The sequence below is a fragment of the Dermacentor variabilis genome, chromosome 2 (genome assembly GCF_050947875.1).
Source record: "Dermacentor variabilis isolate Ectoservices chromosome 2, ASM5094787v1, whole genome shotgun sequence".
NCBI classification, from domain to species: domain Eukaryota; kingdom Metazoa; phylum Arthropoda; class Arachnida; order Ixodida; family Ixodidae; genus Dermacentor; species Dermacentor variabilis.
In genome coordinates this window covers 55157255-55175822 of record NC_134569.1, presented here as the reverse complement: position 1 = coordinate 55175822, position 18568 = coordinate 55157255, and the positions used below count along the sequence as shown (strand labels likewise).

Here is an 18568-nt window from a genome sequence, read left to right as displayed (position 1 = left end):
AACACTAATTGCCTGGTTATGACTCTATTAACTCAAAATTTCTTAAAATGCCAACGCCATTAGTTCAGTTATACTAACACAACTTTTTCAGCAATCACTGGATACATCTACTCAACCTAGCCAATGGAAAATTGGGTAGGTGGTTCCACTGTATAAATCAGGTAACAAAAATTTAACAGCTAATTATCGTCCCATCTCACTCTCAAGCACTTGCCTTAAATTGCTTGAACATATAATTTTCAAACATCTTGTTAATTTCCTGGAATCCAATGCATTTCTCACACCAGCTCAGCATGGATGTAGAAAAACATTTTTATGTTAAACTCAGCTTGCAATATTTACACAGAAATTGCATCGTATTTTCTATCGGTCGTCATTTGCAGATTGCATTTTTTTTAGACTTTGCTAAAGCATTTGATAAGGTCTGTCATAAACTTCTACTTTATAAACTTAGTCAGCTGAACCTTGACAATAGCATCCTGAAGTGGATTGAACTATGTTCACAATTAGCTTCTGCTTTACTCTCACTTTAAAGCACATGCTCCCCTAGAAATGTGCTGAGACTCCACAACCAACATGCTCATGTCAGTGATAGCCAAGTCATTGAACCATGATATCCACCCATGATAATTACCTCAGAATGGAATCTTATGACTTGTGGCTAGCTATTTCGATTGAGCTTTAGATCTCCAAGCATGACAGACGGGTAGGGCAAATTGTTAGAGAAAATCTTCATTATGCTTCCATCTAACAAAAAGAATTAGTTTTCTATTACAAACTGCATTCTATGAATGGCTTTAAGAATAGGACATTTATCTAAAATGTCGACATTGGTCACAGTGGCTGGTTTGCACACCCCTCTGTTTGGGCCTTGCATTAAAAAAATATCTAAACAGAAATGTACAGTCTTACCTTTGTGTAGTATACTGTTCTATGAAATGAGCTTATACTGCAGAGTAATGAACTGTTTGTTTTTGCACATTAACATCTAGTGCTGAATGTAGTTTTGATGATATACGTGACATCAAACAAGACAAACTAGTACTACCTGTATATGCTCATTTTTCGTGTAGTCATTCAAGCAACAACAAGTTCATTTGCTGAGACTGGTGGCAGTAAAGTGATTTAGCATTTTGTCAGTATAAAGGGTTTAGTACGAACAAGCCGGCATAAAAGACAAGTGAACAAACCTTTGTGTTACCTCAGTACTCTTAAACATTATTCAGTCTTGACAGCTCCTTGACTTCTGGGAGCCCACCTGCCGTGGTTGCTAAATGACTGTGGTGTTGTGCTGCTAAGCACGAGGTCGCGGGATCAAATCTCGGCCATGGCAGCCACATTTCCATGGGGGCAGAATGCAAAGACACCCGTTTACTTAATTTAGGTGCACATTAAAGAACCCCAGGTGGTCAGAATTAATCCAGAGTCCCCTACTACAGTGTGCCTCGTAAGCAGATCAAGTTTTGGCATGTAGAACCCCATAATTGAATTCAATTTTTTTTTACTTCTGGGAGCGAGATTCTTGGTATATAAGTAGGATACGTCATTTTTGGGCAATACCTGAAAATTCCAGTCTTTTGCACCTCGAACAACTTCTACAAAAGCACGGTAAACTTGATTTCACCTTGAAGTCGGACCCATTTGTGAAGGGCATGAAGAAATGCAGTTATCTGAAGGCTGCGTGTTGCCTCTGTGCCACCATTCTGTGTTGGAAACGAATGAGGGAGTCTCACTTGACCTGGAGTAGTGCCCCTAGTGCATCCGCATAGAGAAAAAGTAAAATAAAAAAATCGGGAGTGCTTCTGTTGGGAAATAGCAGGACGTTTCAATAGGCCAGTGCATTGCAGTGAAATGTAAATGATAAGGACAACAGTCGATTACTGTATGCCAACTCGCACGCTTTTGGATCCCGTTTAGAACAAACAGTTCAGTCATTCATTCACTACATCCCTCTGTTGAACTACTTCAGTGCTGATGTACATTCTCTAAAGTATTTCTTTAAACAACAGACACATTTAGTTTAGCATACGCTATAATATAGCGGGTCGTTACTGTGCATGTGCAGAACACTAAACAACCCATAGCGTATAGCGTACGCACATTATTTCTCAAATTTAGCATTAGCATCTTTGCGTGGTTTGCGTAGTTTGCGAAAAACATGGCGGTGGTCCCGGTTGTCTGCTTCGAATTTAATTTGGCGTTGCTTTTGTAAAATTCACTTCGTTTGTAGCAAATTACTGTGCAGACAGCTTTCGCTTAATCTCAGGCCGCTTTGACGACAGAGTATTATAGATAACCTTGTGGAGTTTTCGAGATCGCTTCTCGTTTCGAACGAGTCGAAGCCTAACGAAACGTTCGAGATGTCAGCACCACCTATCGCTACAGTTGGGAGATAGCCCCAACAACGGCATATGGCCTCTGAGATCTGAAGGTATTGCAGGACGACTAAAACTGTAACAAACGTGCGCTGCTTAGCGTACGCTATACTATAGCATATATTAGAGAGTTTTAGAATAATGGCCCCAAACGTCTTGGGGCCCCAAAGAAATAGCGTCGAAGCCACTGCGCATGCGCGAGATGCAAACTGCACTTGAGGTTTGCGTTGGGAACGCTATTTCACCGATTTAGCGGGAGCCCAAATAGTGGCCCCAAAAGCTTTGCGTCGGCAAACATGGCAGCACCCATCGAAGCGACGGCTCTAACCTAGCACTAAACTGGGTTCGAATCGTGATAACGCGCAAAGTTCGCAAACTAGGAGAAGTGACTGCGTTTATCGCTTTCTCTCAACTAGCGTGTGTTGTGAAGATTGATTCATTAGACGCCGCTGATTCCGAATTCGATTGTGGATTTTAAGGCTCGTAGGCCTAACACGGCTAAGCTTGGCTGTTAAAGGCACGTAAAGTTGGTTTGCTCAAAACTAAGTGCAACTAATTGTTTGCTGCTTACAGAATAACAACTAAATTGTAATTAAAAACGAGTACATACCAGTCAAAATGAATATTCCTATCATAAAATGATATATTTTATTTAATTATTTCGAATAGCTTTTTTTTGATGCCGTAGTGGCGCTGTCAGCGCAAGACGCTATCTGCAAACGTAAAACCCTATTCTAAAACTCTTTACTCCTGTGTACCCCAACGCTAACACCCGCAAAGCGCTCTGGGGCCCCAAACTATTGGGGCCCCTTTTCTAAAACTCTCTAATGTACACTATACTTGCGTACGCTATACTATAACTGTCTAATACTTCCTAGAATGTGTTGTCCGCGTTGTCTTCTATGTGTCTTTCTTTTGTGTGTGTGTTTTAACTTGCAGTAAAAAACACCTCCTAGAATGAAGCCCCAAGAACAACATTTATGTGCTGGCCTGCTGTCAGATCGCGACTGCCTGCTGCCCCAACCTAGCGAATGCAACACTGATGTTGTTCTGCATTGCGAACTGTCGCTGTGATGTTGAGAGGATGTTTTCCTAACTAAGGTACATTCAAAGGCCTGACAGGTCCAATACATAAACACAGAAATGTCAACAAGAGCTTGTAAGATAATGAAAATTGTCACACCTCTTCTGAAGCATGCCTGTGGGCACTACTGTTTGTGTTTTTTTTTTCTCATTAAAGAAAGTGCAAAAGATAAAATAAACATTTGATTGCCTAGCACGTTTCTATTTGTTCTACTTGTTTATATGGTTTCCTTAAAAGTACAAATGATGCTTGCCAACAACGATTTTTATAGATAACCTTGTCACATTGACTTGCGAGCTGCTCTTATTGTCATTATCTATTCCTCTGAGTGATTTTTCTTGTTTAAATAGAAAGTTTTTGTCCATAAGTGGGTGATTGCCTCTGTAAATAGTTTGGTAAAGTTACCAGGAAAATCCTGAACTTTGGATTGTCAGCCAACAAGAACCCCTGATTCCTCTCCAGTTTTTGCCTTTAAAAATAACACCCAAATTAAAAACAAACACATCAAATGCAGAAATAAAGGACTCTATTTGTTCGCCCACCAGTAGGCACTGTAGCAGCTATAATAAATGTGCATTTTTCATTTGATTCTTCATTGCAGGAATAGTCAAAGCTTGCTATTGAATAAGAGGCACTGCCCTCTGCTCTTACCAACAGTACATCCGACTGGTTACTTTCTAGCTCCCTGACAGGGCACTTTGCATTCAAGTGTTCAGAATACATTCGCCTGCTTCATTCAGAGTGTTCTCAGATGTGCTCTCGCTTTTTAGTTTGCAAAGCAACCAAAATGCAACAGGATTCTGGTCACATGACTCCTTCAATTATGTCTAATTTTTTCTTTATTATGTACTTCTCTCTCTACCTTGCGGGCTTCTGTATAACTATTACGTCATACTCTGGGAGCATATTAACTTTCGGCTCAAGCAAGGTTTCTCTGTCTTCAATCTTGTAAGGCTCTGCATCGCTGCAAATCGAGCTGGAATGTGGTAGGAACCAGTTAATGGTACTATAAAAGTGGTTCGTAAAGTCAAAACACATTTACATATGCAGGGATTAGTTCCAACAAAACATTTTCGCTGTTGCCTTGCAGCCAGTTGTGCTCATTGTGTGATATGCTGCTGGTATGAGCTTTGGAGGGGCCATGCAGGGTGCCATGAATCAGGAGCTGTCCATAGCACCCGTGTCTTGCCATCGCTGCTTCCTGGCCAAGTCTTCCAAGGACCACGTTGTTGTGGTGCCCTCTGGTGGAGCCAACCAGGAATACCATAGATTGATCCCTGCCCTTTTTCGGGATGTGTCTACCATTTCTACAAAGTCACTGCTCAAGGTAAATTGCTTCCTACTGTGCTCCATGCCTCTTTTTCACTCCAACACATGGGTGGTAAAAAGGATGCTGCCATGGCCTTTTGTAAATGCATTGTAATGTTTTCAATCCCTGAACTTCACAACAGCAGCAAAAAGAGAGAGAGAGAGAGAGAGAGAGACAGAGAGAGAGAGAGAGAGAGAAATGGAAGAAGAAGTCTATAGAACGCTGTGATAACTCCATACATTGGTTGCCTACTGTATATTTCATCAAATTTCACTTTGCGTGATGCTCTTCTGTCATGGTTCTGCCATATGTGTTATCGCCATAAGAATGTGCTATTGATCTGGTGGGTGCATACTTTGCAATGCTTATCTATATTTATTTTTCATGTAGTCTTACTCCATCTCTATTTATTTCCAAAACACATTCCCTCACGGACTGCAAAATTTGCATGTACCATGAAGCCTTAAAAAGATATATATGAGAGAGAGAGAGATGAGTCTATACCGCACTTTCACATGCACTAAGTTAAGTGTAGGATGTCTGTAGTCAGGCACTCAAGTCTGTTGTCATCAGGTAGTGCAGAAGCGCTCAAACTGCTTTCTGGGCTAGTGAACTGTGAGGCCAGGCTCCCACGATCTTTGCTTCTGTAAATGGCTTGTCATCCAGTCTAGTCAAGGCATAGTGGAGAACCTGACGTTGGTTATCAAAGCGAGAACAGTGGCACAGAAGATGACTGATGGTCTCTTCACACTTGCACTTAGCACACACTTGTGAGTCCGCCATTTGTGAGTGCCTCACATTTGTGAGTGCCTAGTCTTGATAAAGGTATAAGGAGTGTCAGTGCGCCAGCCTGGGCACTTCAAGCAGCGTCATCGGCGAGGTGATTACCAGCGATGCTACAATGTTCTGGCAGCCACTGAAAGATGATATCATGTCCTTGTTCAGAAGCGCAATGGCAAGTTTCGTTGATTTTAGACAGCAGCTTTTCATAATTGCCACGTCGTACACCTTGCAAGCTCTGGAGGGCTGCTTTCGAACCACAAAATATTGCCCATTTGTTAGGTGGTTCTTTTTCAATGCATTCAGCAGCAGCATGAAAAGCGGCAAGTTCGGAACCTGTAGATGTCGTTACATGTGAAGTCTTAAACTTGAGGACGACCGATTGAGATGGTATAACAATGGCAGCCGTCGAATTTTCCGAGACGAAACCGTCCGTGTAAACATGAATTCGGTTAGCGTATGAACAATGCAAAAGTTCCAATGTGATCTGCTTGAGAGCTGCGGTAGTCAGGCTAGCTTTCGTCACTATTCCTGGAGTAGCAAGGTACACAGGAGGCTTTTTCAAGCACCACAGACGGGATGGCGTTCTTGTTGCGGGTGAGTGCCTCACCGGTTAGCTGCAACTGATCTGGAGAACGCTGCGTTGGGTCCTTTCTCCGGCAAGCGAACAAGATAGTGGTTATCCAGGGACTCTGGATATATGGCACCGGAGTGCATCGATAGCTATATGGGTCATTATTGGGTGGTCCCTCGCGGTGGCAATTGTTGCTACGGTTGAAACACTTGAGGTAGTCCCAGACATATTTGAAGGGCTTGGCCTTGAATGCTCTGTAGGATATGGATGTTAGTTTTGTTAGCATTGGACAGCACTGGTGCGCTATATCTCAAGTATCCTAGGAAGAGCGTCCTGCATAGTTGAAGCATAGATTCCACGGATGTGCCCCACGTTTTACCAGCAGGAAACCTTAGTATATGGGCGATAGAACTAAGCCTCCTCTTCAAGTACGAGATGTGGGGGCTCCATGAAAGGTCTCTGTCGATAATAACGCCTAGGAATCGGTGAGATTTTGCGTATGAAATTGCTTGGTGGTCAATAGAAATGGGGTACCAGGTCATGGGCTTGTGGTAAAAGTGACTAAGGTGTACTTCTTTGTCGAAATGATGAGGCCGTGAGCACGCAGGTATGATGATGTTAGGGTCACTGCTTTTTGGAGCCGTGCATGCACCTGGAGACGTGTAACTGCCGAGGCCCATGTGCATATGTCGTCAGCATATATTGAAAGGTTTACTGTATGTGGTAGAACAAAGTGGGGCTAAGAACCCCACACTGTGGGACGCCACGGCAAGTGTAAGGGTCAGCGGTTTGGCCATCTGCACTGTGCACAAAGAAGGTTTAAGTTGAATGTAGGGCATCTTAAGCCACAAAATAGTGCTGTGCTTAAAAGTTCATACGTGGGTTCATATATGCAGGATTGACAGAGCTTATGAGATATAAATGTGTAAAAGGGCTCATGCCAGCCTGGCGGCATTCTTGGAGGAGATGGGCCTGGTGTCGCACATAACTCCACCATGTAGCTGAATGACACATTGCACAGTGCCGTGTTGTGAATAGCTGTTGCATGTATATTTCTGTGTGTCTTGATTACACCCTTTTATTTATTTAAAAACATTATTTATGATCATCACTTTATAAATATATCCCCTTTTCACTTCTTTGTATTTTCTTTAGGTCTAGTTTATGGTAACTTTCGTCTCCCCTATCTTTTCTCTTAGGCTGTACCTTTCTCATGGCCGTGGGACAGTTCATGTGTCCATTAAGAAGTGAGGCAAAACAATGCCCGCAGTCCTTAATTTCCACTCTCCTTTTGTCTTTGTCCTCAATACAATAAACAACTACTACCACTCACTCAAATGAAGTGCAGGAAAAGTTTTGTGGTTTCCTTCTGCCCTCAAGTTTCTGTGTGAGGGTGCTCTTATTCTTTCTTTTTGTGCACCCATAAAGGCTGTGAACTGAGGCTTTATTTATCAATATGCGTAAATTAACTATAGTTATACCATTTTTGTTTGTTTACTGGGTGATCTAACCCCTTTAGTAGAGCTATATGCAGTGCGTAAATGCAGGTCATTTACCTTTACTTTATAGTTGGCTGCAGTGTCCAGTAGCGGCTGGCCAACAGACAAGCATATTGTCTTCCTGGCCTGGTATTTGAATCATTCTAAGCTCTCGCCTGGCCGATCATCATCTTTGTCAGTGGTTATCACAAATGGCTAGCTCTTAGTATCACTGTTACAGTAGCCCCCACACCAGTGCGCAGTGTAATGAATAAAAAGAAAAAATGGCATGAGGCCGTGTGAAATAATACGCAAGAAAAGTTTGTGCAGAGTCCTCACAAGTGTTTTGGGTGAGCAAGTGTAGATGAAGGGGAAGCATATGTGGCTGTTCACAATGTGCGGCATGTGACATTACAAATATCTACAGTATGTACGGTCTCTTTGAGGAGGCCAGGTCATGATGCGTATAGAGCACCCATTGCACAAGAAATTCCTTTGCTGTCTGCAGAGTCAATAAGCCAAAGTTTACTCAGTTTCATAAGACCTTTGCTGCTGCAAATGCTGCATGCTCAAGTGTAGTTTTTATTTAATTGAAAGTGCTTGGTTTCTTGTCAACCAGCAAACTTTCTTACGTTCATTTCTTTTTTCTTGCAGAAATGCACTCTGTATAAGAAAGGAACCAGCCATGTAGCACACTGCCATACTGTGTCTTCCCAAAAGAAATCAGTGCATCTGCAAAAGCATCTGAAAATCTCTCAGGGGGACCCCTGTAATCATTCAGTCTGATATAACTATTAACAATTTTTCTACTTGATGGAAACAAATGTTGACACTATGTTGCCTAATATGTTTTCCAATTAATGAAGTAGGTATTTTTTCTGTGCATCTTTATCCAAATTTAAGCTACTCTGAATCAGTGTTGCAGAATCGGTGCCCCCATTCCATTCCGGAGAATCAGAACTTGCAGCAATTCCATTCCTTTCAGTTCCTTGGAATGAAAAAGCTTAGCCCATTCCCAGTCTGGGAATGGCCGGGCAGTTCAATTCCATTCCTGTAATTCCTCAACATAGGAAAGGCATCTTGGTAGTTTATTGAGTTACCGATGAACGCGCCATGAAGCTGATGTCATAAGATGCGTTAAGAACTGCAAAAATATGCAAAAAATGTTACCAAAGTGGAGGGATAGTAGCTTGGTGACATATCTCGTGCAGTACAACCACCCTCCTAATTCCCATAGGGGCAGTTCTCCCGCTGCCTATAGTATTGGCATGGCAGCATGTTTTAACGGCTTGTAATGTTTTCATATTGCTTAAGCTTAAATGTGTTAATGTTAAAATGACGACATAGCTTATTTTTGCTTAGGTGTTCTTGTGATTTTTAAATGCTGCGAGAAAGGCCGCAAGCAGTGCAGGGTCAGAAAGAAGCTTTATTTGGTTTTATTCGTCGAAATTTTTCAACAAAATGTCATCAGCTAAATGGGCACTTCACCGTTTCATTTTGAAAACCCGAAGTGTAAATGACGGCTACTTCAACGGTTAGTTATAAAAACAAAAAAAGTGACATAGAACAATTGCCTTCTACCCCTAACTATGTGTTGTGCTTCACAAACATGAGCTGCTCGAAAGAGGTGCTTGACAGCCGATTTCACTTCGCTGTCATTATCAGGGATGCTGTAGAAAACATGCGTTCCATGTTAACTGATGTTGCATTCACAGTGAAAACTGCCCTTGCGAGGCAGGAAAGCAAGGGGAAGCGGCTAGCGTCTGCTTTCCAATAGATCAGGGGCTTAACCGTGTCTGCACAAGTTCCCTCTGTAAGGTAAAGAGAAATTTTTCCTGCAATGGATCCAGGCATATTGTCTTTGTGAGCATTTTCATTTTGCCTGATGTTTTTAAGCATCAGTCTGCTTGGCCCTGCTTCAGAGTCTGCATTCGTGATGGTGCTGGCGCTGTTCTGCCCTAACAAAAGAAGCCCCCTCCCCAGCACAGCAGAATGCGTCTGCTGGGTTGTTGCAGCTGAGCACCAAGAAGACTTAAACTGCAGGTCTAGAAGGGCAACCATCAAAAAAACAGAGTCCATTTGCTTGCGAACCACTTCTCCAGGCTACACTGTAGGCCTTTAGCCACCTCTTTGCAAAGTGTACCTTTGCTTAAGATTTCCGCAAGGGAAACGTCAATATTTCAAATGCGGGAAGCAAAAGCCTGGCTGTCTTGTGCCTTTTCTGCAGCAACTCCATGCTTCCTCTACAGAAGAGAGAAGCTCAATCAAGTCTCTCACCAGCCTCAGTTCATATTTAGCCAGCTTGGCCCTCTTGCATGCATGCAGAGTTTCTGTCAGGCCTGGATGACTCAAAAATATGGTAACGAGCTCTCTCATCATTTGTAGCTGCGAGTTCCACCTCGTTGCATTGTGAGATTCCAAATGCAGACCGGCTACAGTCAACACCTCTTTCGTGTCAGCGGTGCTCTTGCGAATAGATGCAATGATGGCGCTGCATTCTTGCACGACTCCCTCGGTATTTGGGTCCCAAAATAAAGCGAGTATGACAATTAGTGAATATTGCCACTGCAAGTACAGGTAGCGCAAATGGCAAACATGCAATGAAATAAAGTTTCAGAAAAGGAATGATGACATGTAATTTACGGTATTTCACTCAACGACACATTCATACTCTTCAAGGCTGCATTAGACAAAATAAAGTGCGGTCAGACACGGCCATTTTCTCCAGCCCTACAATAAATTGAGGGCACATTAATGCATAGGCTGCACCTTCCTGTTCTTTAGGAATAAATGTTGTGCACATAGTGCCATGGCTACAGCACTACGGCTGGTATTATCATAGTGAAATGGGCTTTGTAATTCAAATAAACATACTAGCAGTAGACTGCTGCCTCGCTGACTGGTCTTATGTGCCAGGCATCTGTGTTTACGGGTAGACCGATTTGTAATAGGAGTGACATACACAGGATATCATTTTTCTGGGTGGGGGAGGGAGGTGTAAGGCAAAAGAAAGGAGAGGGATATCGGAAAAGGAGAAAAATAGCAAGGAGGCACTAAATACAATAAGACAAAAATAGCTTGAACAATGAATCAACCCAATCCAAATCTTTTAAAATGTAACTTTGGGACACTGCGGGTGTTCTTTACATAATGTGCCAGTTTTGTTTTTGTTTGTCTTTAGAGGTATTTCAAAATGGTTGATTAACGTGGTGAGAGCAGACCTCGAAGTCGCGTAACCTTGGCGCCTGGCCTACGGCAGAAAAATGACCCACAGCCACTATTTGATGGGAAGCAGAGTTTGTGACCTCAGCCATGGCAGCAAATCCAGCATGAATCCTCAAGATGAAAAAGTGAAGCACGCTCGAAAATTCGGCTAAACATTAGCTGGGGGTAGTTGCATAATAATGCTTTAAAGCACCTAAACTTTAATAAGCACAGTTATCTGCCCTTACTTTTCAAACTGCAATTATTATATTCGTAAATTTTTTGTCCATGCATTCATGGTAAATTATTTAACAAGGCTTGGCCCAAACAATTGTTCATCAGTATAGTAATAAATGAATGATGTATCAATGCATATAAGATTAAACCAGTCTGTTGTTTAATAGCACATGCCTGCCAAATGGTGAAGTTTCCTCAAGCTGCAGGCTATGGGCAGTGCAGCCAAATCAAAATTGCTCCAACTGATGGAACTCGTTTAAAAGCTCCTTGGTTCAGCGTTCCAGGCAGTCGTCGAAATTGTCATCATCTTCGTCCTCTTTAGTCTCCCACCCAGTAAATGCAAAAGCTTTTATCATTGATGAAGCGTTATCTGTCACCACGCAAAGGACCTGGAAAATGAAATAAAGAGAGTAACAGAGGTGAAATTGAATGAAAATGCATATTTCACCTTGTCAGCGATGTTTTACTGCAGCAACGCAGCATCATACTCGGAGCGGATCCGAGCATCTGTGTGGCTCCCCATCAGACGAGTGAAACTGAGGAGGTACATGTGAGCTGTGAAATCACTGTCCACGAACGTTGCTCCGACAGCCAGGAAATCCTCCGTAGACCACAACGCCCACACGTCTAGTGCGATGCAGACATGCTCCGCTCCCGCCAAGGATGGATGATATTTTGGCCTGCAGCGCTGATACTTTCCCGGGCAGGAACTCCTCTCTGAGGTCATCTCACGATGGCGACTTGCAGCCTGGGACGGTGACCTGAATCTGAAAGAATACAAAGCAGTTAGTTTGATGAAAGGCGGCTTATAATATTGTCAAACTTACCGTTATGAGTTGTTTGAATAACTCCCTCTCGACAACATGAAAGGGCTCCATGTCAGTGGAAATCAGTAGATTATGGCGTAGTCAAGAGCAGCGTTTCAATGAACAGGCACAGAGCTGCGCCAAGCGGTGAAGGCCGACATTATCTTTGACTGCCTTGCCAGCCCTTTCTCTTGTTGCATGTGCTCACATTCGTGCATTCTTTTTAGGTGCCGAATCAAATTAGATGAAATTCCGACTACAGCATGTATAGTTTCAGAGCAAAGCTTGCAGCATGCAGCTTGTTTGTTTTCTTCACGGGTAATTTCAAAAAATTATTTCCGATGTGCCATGTTGGCGGACTTATGGCGTGCGTGAGCTGCTGGGCGCAGGAGCCAGCATGGCACTGCGTTATGGAAGCGCCTTTTATTTGCAATAGAAGGCTGCAAAGGAGGGTGGGGGTAGCCAGAAAGCCAAGGGGGATGGTTTGAAGCACTGTCTAGCAGTCACAGTATGAGCGAGCTACTAAATGAACCATTGGTCATCTCTAGCCGCCAGCAGGTGCCAGCGGGGTGGTGCCGCCACCCGGACTTCTCCCACTCTAGAACAGAGCTCCCTAGATCAGAGTGAACGTGGGTTTTCTTCGGCATGAGTCTTTGCGTCGGGGCTCGAGGAGGCACTGCTGTGGGTGCAGTTACATGGTCCCTACTTCTTCGGCTGGCTTCCCGAACCAATGCTTTCAAAAGTTTATTCTCTCTCTCTCTCTGTATGGAGGGAGAGGGTGCACAATTCACCGTGTACGACTGTGTGCTGCGCTGACCTGCAGACCTTCATCGACAGAGTTTTGGGCAAAGGCGTCCATGTGTCTAGACAGGGGGCAGTATTGCAAATGGGTTTAGGGGGGGGGGGGGAGAGGAGTACAAGGTGAGACGGCGCACAAGCTGGTATGCAAAAGCTTGCAGTGAACACAAGCATTGCGCCAGCGTCAATACGCATCACAACTTAGAGAAGCGCTTTTTCGAATATGCATCCGTGCCGCCGATAGTGACAGAAGCAAAAACAAAGAAGTGAAGAGTGAGGAGACAGCAGGTGGTCGGGGTGAAGGTGTCGCCCAGGTAAGGAAAGAAATCACAAGATGCAAGGGGAGGGGTTGAGTATTCCACCATGATAGTTCCGTACGACGGATACCAACGGCTTAGAGCCGTGGTTGTGCGAAGAATTGAGAGAAACTTTGGAGCAACTCAGTCTATAAGGACAGAATTGTAGTAGGTGCATTGCTTATAAATGTACTGTGCTTGTAATCAGCCAAACCATTTAGAAGTACTGCTTTATTGTTAAATTCGAGGCTCTAACTTACTAATGTTTAAATGTGGGCTGGTTAGTTCTCCGGCATATTTTGACAAAAGAACAGCGCTTAAATGAAAAAGCACTCTATTTTCGGAAAAAGACGTAATTCCATTCTCATTCCATTCTGGGCAAAAGGCACTTAATTCCCTTCCCATTCCATTCCTCCAAGTGCTGTTGCCATTCCATTCCCATTCCATTCCAGGGTTGCGAAAATGTGAAATTATTTCAGAATCATTCCAATTTCGTATTGGTAACTCCGGAACACTGCTGTGAATGCTTTAATGCATATGGTGTGTTTCACCTAAGAGCCACTGACGAAATGGTGTTTAACTGAGCTAGTTGGTTCATTCTTTGGGGATTGTAGCAGCAGAAACTGTAGAGCACAGACACAGAAAGGAACAAACAGACATGAATGTAGCTGCTACAGACATAGACATAGATGCACGGACATAGACATAATGTAGACGTAGATGTAATGTAGACGTGCTATGGACTTCGATGTAGCAGCTGTGTCCACGTCCATAGCATGTCTATGTTACGTCTTCGTTTACGTCCGTAGGTGTGCGCCTATGTTCGTAGCAGCTATGTCCAATTCTGTTCATTCCTTTCTTTGTCTGTGTTTTGCAATTTCTGCTGCTACAATCCTTGAAGCCAATGACAACTCTGTACACAGCTGGTTTTTGTTATATTGTATGGCCTTTGCTCTTTTGCTGCTGGAATTTAGTAGGTGTGCAGCAAAAAGCCAGGGGCTCTAATGTTTTCTCTTGGTGCGGACCTCTATGGATTATCTACACAAAGAAAATGTCAATAAGTTGGGGCTAACAAGAACACATTATTGTATTTCCACTGTCACCAGTTTATGTGAAATTGGTAGGGTTTTGGCTCGTGTGCTTAATTTGGGGTCTACCCCATCTTTTTGATGATCGGGCATGAAGTGACATGACATTGAACTCGAGATGTATTACTTGTAATAAATGCCCTACTCTAGACCATCCTGTTTGCATTTCATTTGTCCCCAATGGTACATACTAAGCCCCCTGCAAAAGATTGGACGATCACATGCAGATCTTACCGCATCATTTTCCTGCTTTAATCACCTTTCCTCTCTTACTCCCCTTTCACTGTCCTTCCTTCTCTTCTCTCCTTTTCTTGTGCTTAACATGCTGGCACTACTCAGCTCGTTCAAGAGCTGTCCAACTCGCTGACGGAGCACAGCCTACTGATGCGCCTGGTGGGGACACCCAAGGACGGCCTCCTTCACCGGAGCCGCATGTCTGCTCTGCAGTGCCGTTGCTGCCAGATGGCACACTGCCTGAAGGCACATTTCGTGGATGTTTTCCGTGGGTGCGCACCTTCTTCCTTTTTCCCGTCTCACTCCAATTTTTACGTGGCTGTTCTCCTATTTCTGTGGCACATACTTGTTATTGCCTACTGCAAATGACCTTTTCTCTGTGTGGAAAGCATTTTAGCGCATAGGATAAGTACACAGAAAGAGATGAAAGACTTAGCTGTTTGCTGTGGTTACTGTAGTGTACAAAATATTTGTGCCTCTGTATGGGGCTTTGGAACATTTTCATAACAATAACCTGGAACTGTAGCTTTGTGTCTTCCATAAAATGAATTCATTCCACGCAAGTTCTAAGTTTCAGTGCCAATCAAACTTGCAGTGGGCATTGCTGCAATTTCTTTTACAGTTGAATTTTTTTGTGATTTCATTTTACGCCAAAGTTTTTAAATAATATATACTTTGAAAGCACTAAATAGCCAGCATGAATTTCCCAGATTAGAGCAGGCATGGCTGATTAAGTTGTATCCAGATATGATATGATGTTGGTGTGGGTGTATGGGTACCCGCTAGACTCGGCTGTAGCTATCAAGGATAACGACACCAAACCATGATTAGAAATGAGGTTTAGTATGTATTTCATTGAAACTAGCCTAGCTCTACCCACCAAGCACTCCAGGGCATGTGCTTCTTGGCTCAGACAGTGCATTATGCACCATGGTGGTGCACTTTAAGAAAAGTTTGCACCCTTTGGGGCTTATCTTGTCCGAAGGTAATAATCGTTATCTTGTATGCCTTTTCTTTCCATAACGCTGTGTGCCCAGTACTTTCAAGTCACAAATGACATAAGCATATCTTTGTGACACAGCATTCTTGACAGGAAGGTTGTGAGTGAAGAGATTTAAAGAAGGGAAATGCAAGCAAGATAGATGACAATTATTGTTTGGGGACAAGATACGTCTCGAAGGGTGTAAACTTTATTAAGATGAAGTGTAGTTCATCCACTGGCTACTGAGATGTTTCCCGTAATCTTAATATATAGGTCCGTTTTGTTCACTGGGCTGTGCTGAGCATGTTCTCCTGATTTCAGAGGTGTGCCTTAGTGCAAGGTTGACATGCTTTCTCTCATCATTGGACAGCGAGCTTTCACCTAGGTTTTTTTCTTTCATCCTCGTCTCATGGTCACTCAGGATGGAAGCTTTGTCACAGCCTGATGTTGTGGAGCTGGGCAAGTCCCTGCGTATCTACATGGCCTGCTTGCACTCCATGGAGCAAGAGCTTCTCCAGACTGCCCACCTGTTCCAGCTGTTCCCCTTACACCCCACCCCAGGTAAATCTGATTCTCATCTACCTTGCCACTTGCCTTCTTTAACGGGAGAAAGTTTCAGTTTCCGTGCCTCTTCTGAAAATGCCTATTACACTTTGATTCAATCACTTTTGGATTGTGTTTGATTTGGTATAACGCATTATAAATTCATGAAAAGGAATGCAGGCATATATGCAAAAGTAGCGTGAAGTTCGTGATCCTCCACCCTTATGAATTTATACAAAACTGATTTGCACATTCAGTGTTTCTGCACTTTCAGTTGCATTCCCTTAGCTCTCACTGTGCCATCTCCTAAGTCTCCTGGTTAGCTCAACTGGTAAAGCAACTTCTTCAGAAAGGCAGTGGTGCTGGGTCTGAATTCTACCCAGAAAAAACTTTTACTTTGTCTGTGAAGCTTTTTTTCCTGAGGAAGACAATCGGGTTTCCTTTGTAGCTTCATGCTACTTTCAGGCAGTGTTGCCATACTTTTCGTAGCATCTAGCTCTAAACAAGTGGCTAAACTTTTGCTAAATTTTCCTGTGAAGTCACTAAAATTGTGACTAAAACTGTCAAGTGAATTTTATGTAGGCATCTTGAAATTCTATAATATAGGCCAGCATGTTGTAATAGATCTCCCAAAACATTTCACATTCGTCTAGTGTCCATGCAGGTGAGTAATAAATGATGGATTTACCAGTAGGGTGTGGAAGACGTTTACTTTACTAATGTATTTCAAAAACAATGTATTATGACAACTGAAATGCTGCATTCAGATTTTAAGATTAAAATCCAGCACAGTTTAAAAGAACACTGGTCACGTGAGTTTCCTAAAACTTTTGTAGAATGCATGCAAGAGAAATGTAGAGAATGAAGCTAGCGAAAGGATGTGTTCATTGTCTGCAGCTAGATGACTTACACAGTGCGCTACCATTATAAGAGACAGTGACAGTCCTTAGAGGAGAGCAGCAGTCAGGGTCACTTTAATTTTGCGAGTAGAGATGTCATGTAAGACATACTTGCACTGGAACCATGTATGTGTGGCATAACATAATTGCATCCTTTAGCTAACATCAGCTTACACTAGTAGAAGCAAATCCATTTGGGTTTAATTTCATTTCTGGGCAAGCTTGCCAAGAACTTCAGTAGTGTAGCATTGTAGTCAAAACAAGATTGAAAGCACGAATGCACTTGCTTGAATATCAATCGGGATATAATGTGTGTGTGTGTGTGTATGTGATGCTGTTGGAAAACATGTGGAAAGAAGAGATTGTCCGAGGGTGACAACCGAGTTTGTAAAGTGGAGTTGGTCATCACATTGCATCTGCCGATCATGATGGCCGAACACCTTGGGCACTCTTGCACTTTCTCATTGCAGATGGTTCGGTGAAAGCTCAGTTTGTGCACACGGGGACTACTGGTGGCATGGAGCAGATGTTCAGTGCTGTTTGTGAGTCCCTGATGTTGTCCACGGCTGACAAGTACCGGCAAGAACGGGAAAGCTGGAAGCAGCTGGCAAAGTGAGCGTTGCATCAAGTGTGCTCACCATCGCTGGACTGTAGCGCACACAAAATACGAAGGACACAGGCTGATGTAACAAACAAGCACTGATGCTCTGCTTGTCTTTCTTGTCTTTTGTGCGCTCTGCAGTTCAACCGTGGATCATATTACCAACTTGACCAACTGCATTGGACAAAGCTTTTCACCAGTCACTATCATTGAAGCCACAGTCATAACTGTAGGGATTATTAACTGGAAAGAATGTCTTGTACTAAACGCCTTTCTGCTCTCTAGTGGCCTGATTCTGTTAGATATAACTCCAGAAGTATGGAGACCAAGAGTAGAAATGACACACACTCATTAGGTTTCATTGCTTTATTAGAAATAATGTTTGCCCAATAAAATTGTAACTAGTCGCATGACGATTCTTTCTTGCCTCTGCAATCTTTCTACCACTAGCACAGCTAACGCTTCCTCTTATTTGTGTGCTCTTATGGGGCACTATCTGGTTACATTATAGGGTGTACCCTTGATGTGTGTTACATTTTTGCACCCAGGCTTACTGTGGACATACGTGCACTCAGTGATTCGTTGCATACGGATGCGGTTTTAGGCTCCATGGTTGACTACGTCATCTTTAATCCAGGTGCGCCACGTTCCTCTCATCTACCTTTTTCAATACATGTGGCTGTATGGCTCATCTTGGTGAACTTGTGATTTTACTCCTTCAAATACCCTTATATGTATCGTACTATTTTGTCCTGAAATAATCTAAACTAATGGAGCCTTCGTAAAATGTGTTGCTTCTGAATGTGCTTATTTAATTTTGTTTATTGTAGCCTTAAAGGCCTGGCGGCATTACATAAGGTGAGGTCTACAACAGGTAGTACACCATATATGAAAGGAAACACCAATGGCACAAGGAAAATAGGTTAGGCATATGAATAGCATTTAGTTGTTATGCAAGTGCTGAAAAAGAAGAAGAAAAAAGCAGTGAAATAAAATAAGCTCTAAAAGAACACTAAGAAACTGGAAAGTCAATAAGGCAGTGGTAACGAGGGTGCTGAACCGGAATTTTTTCGGATTCGGTTTGTTTTGGGTTCAAGCTTGTCAGGTTAAGTTCCAGGTTCGGTTCCCGAGCACCATTCTGTTCTGGTTTGAACTGGTTTGAACTGGTTTAAACGAGTTAAAATGAGTTCGGAGAAAAAAAAAACAGGAGTGTTTTTTTGTTTTACTCTTTTAGTGCTGCGTTTTCGTTTCTCTGTACTGTCGGCATAAAAACAAATTCA

At 42.9% G+C, this 18568-nt stretch overlaps 1 protein-coding gene across 1 annotated transcript in view; it reads left to right on the top strand.

Annotated features, from left to right (window-relative positions):
* The window catches only part of LOC142571899 (uncharacterized), a 44598-nt gene that overhangs the window by 7148 nt on the left and 18882 nt on the right, over positions 1-18568 (top strand). Inside the window, exons 2-6 of the mRNA XM_075680586.1 lie at positions 4607-4786; positions 14369-14535; positions 15667-15806; positions 17158-17299; positions 17837-17925. Coding sequence (XP_075536701.1) covers positions 4607-4786; positions 14369-14535; positions 15667-15806; positions 17158-17299; positions 17837-17925 — 718 coding nt within the window. The remainder of the gene's footprint in view (positions 1-4606; positions 4787-14368; positions 14536-15666; positions 15807-17157; positions 17300-17836; positions 17926-18568) is intronic.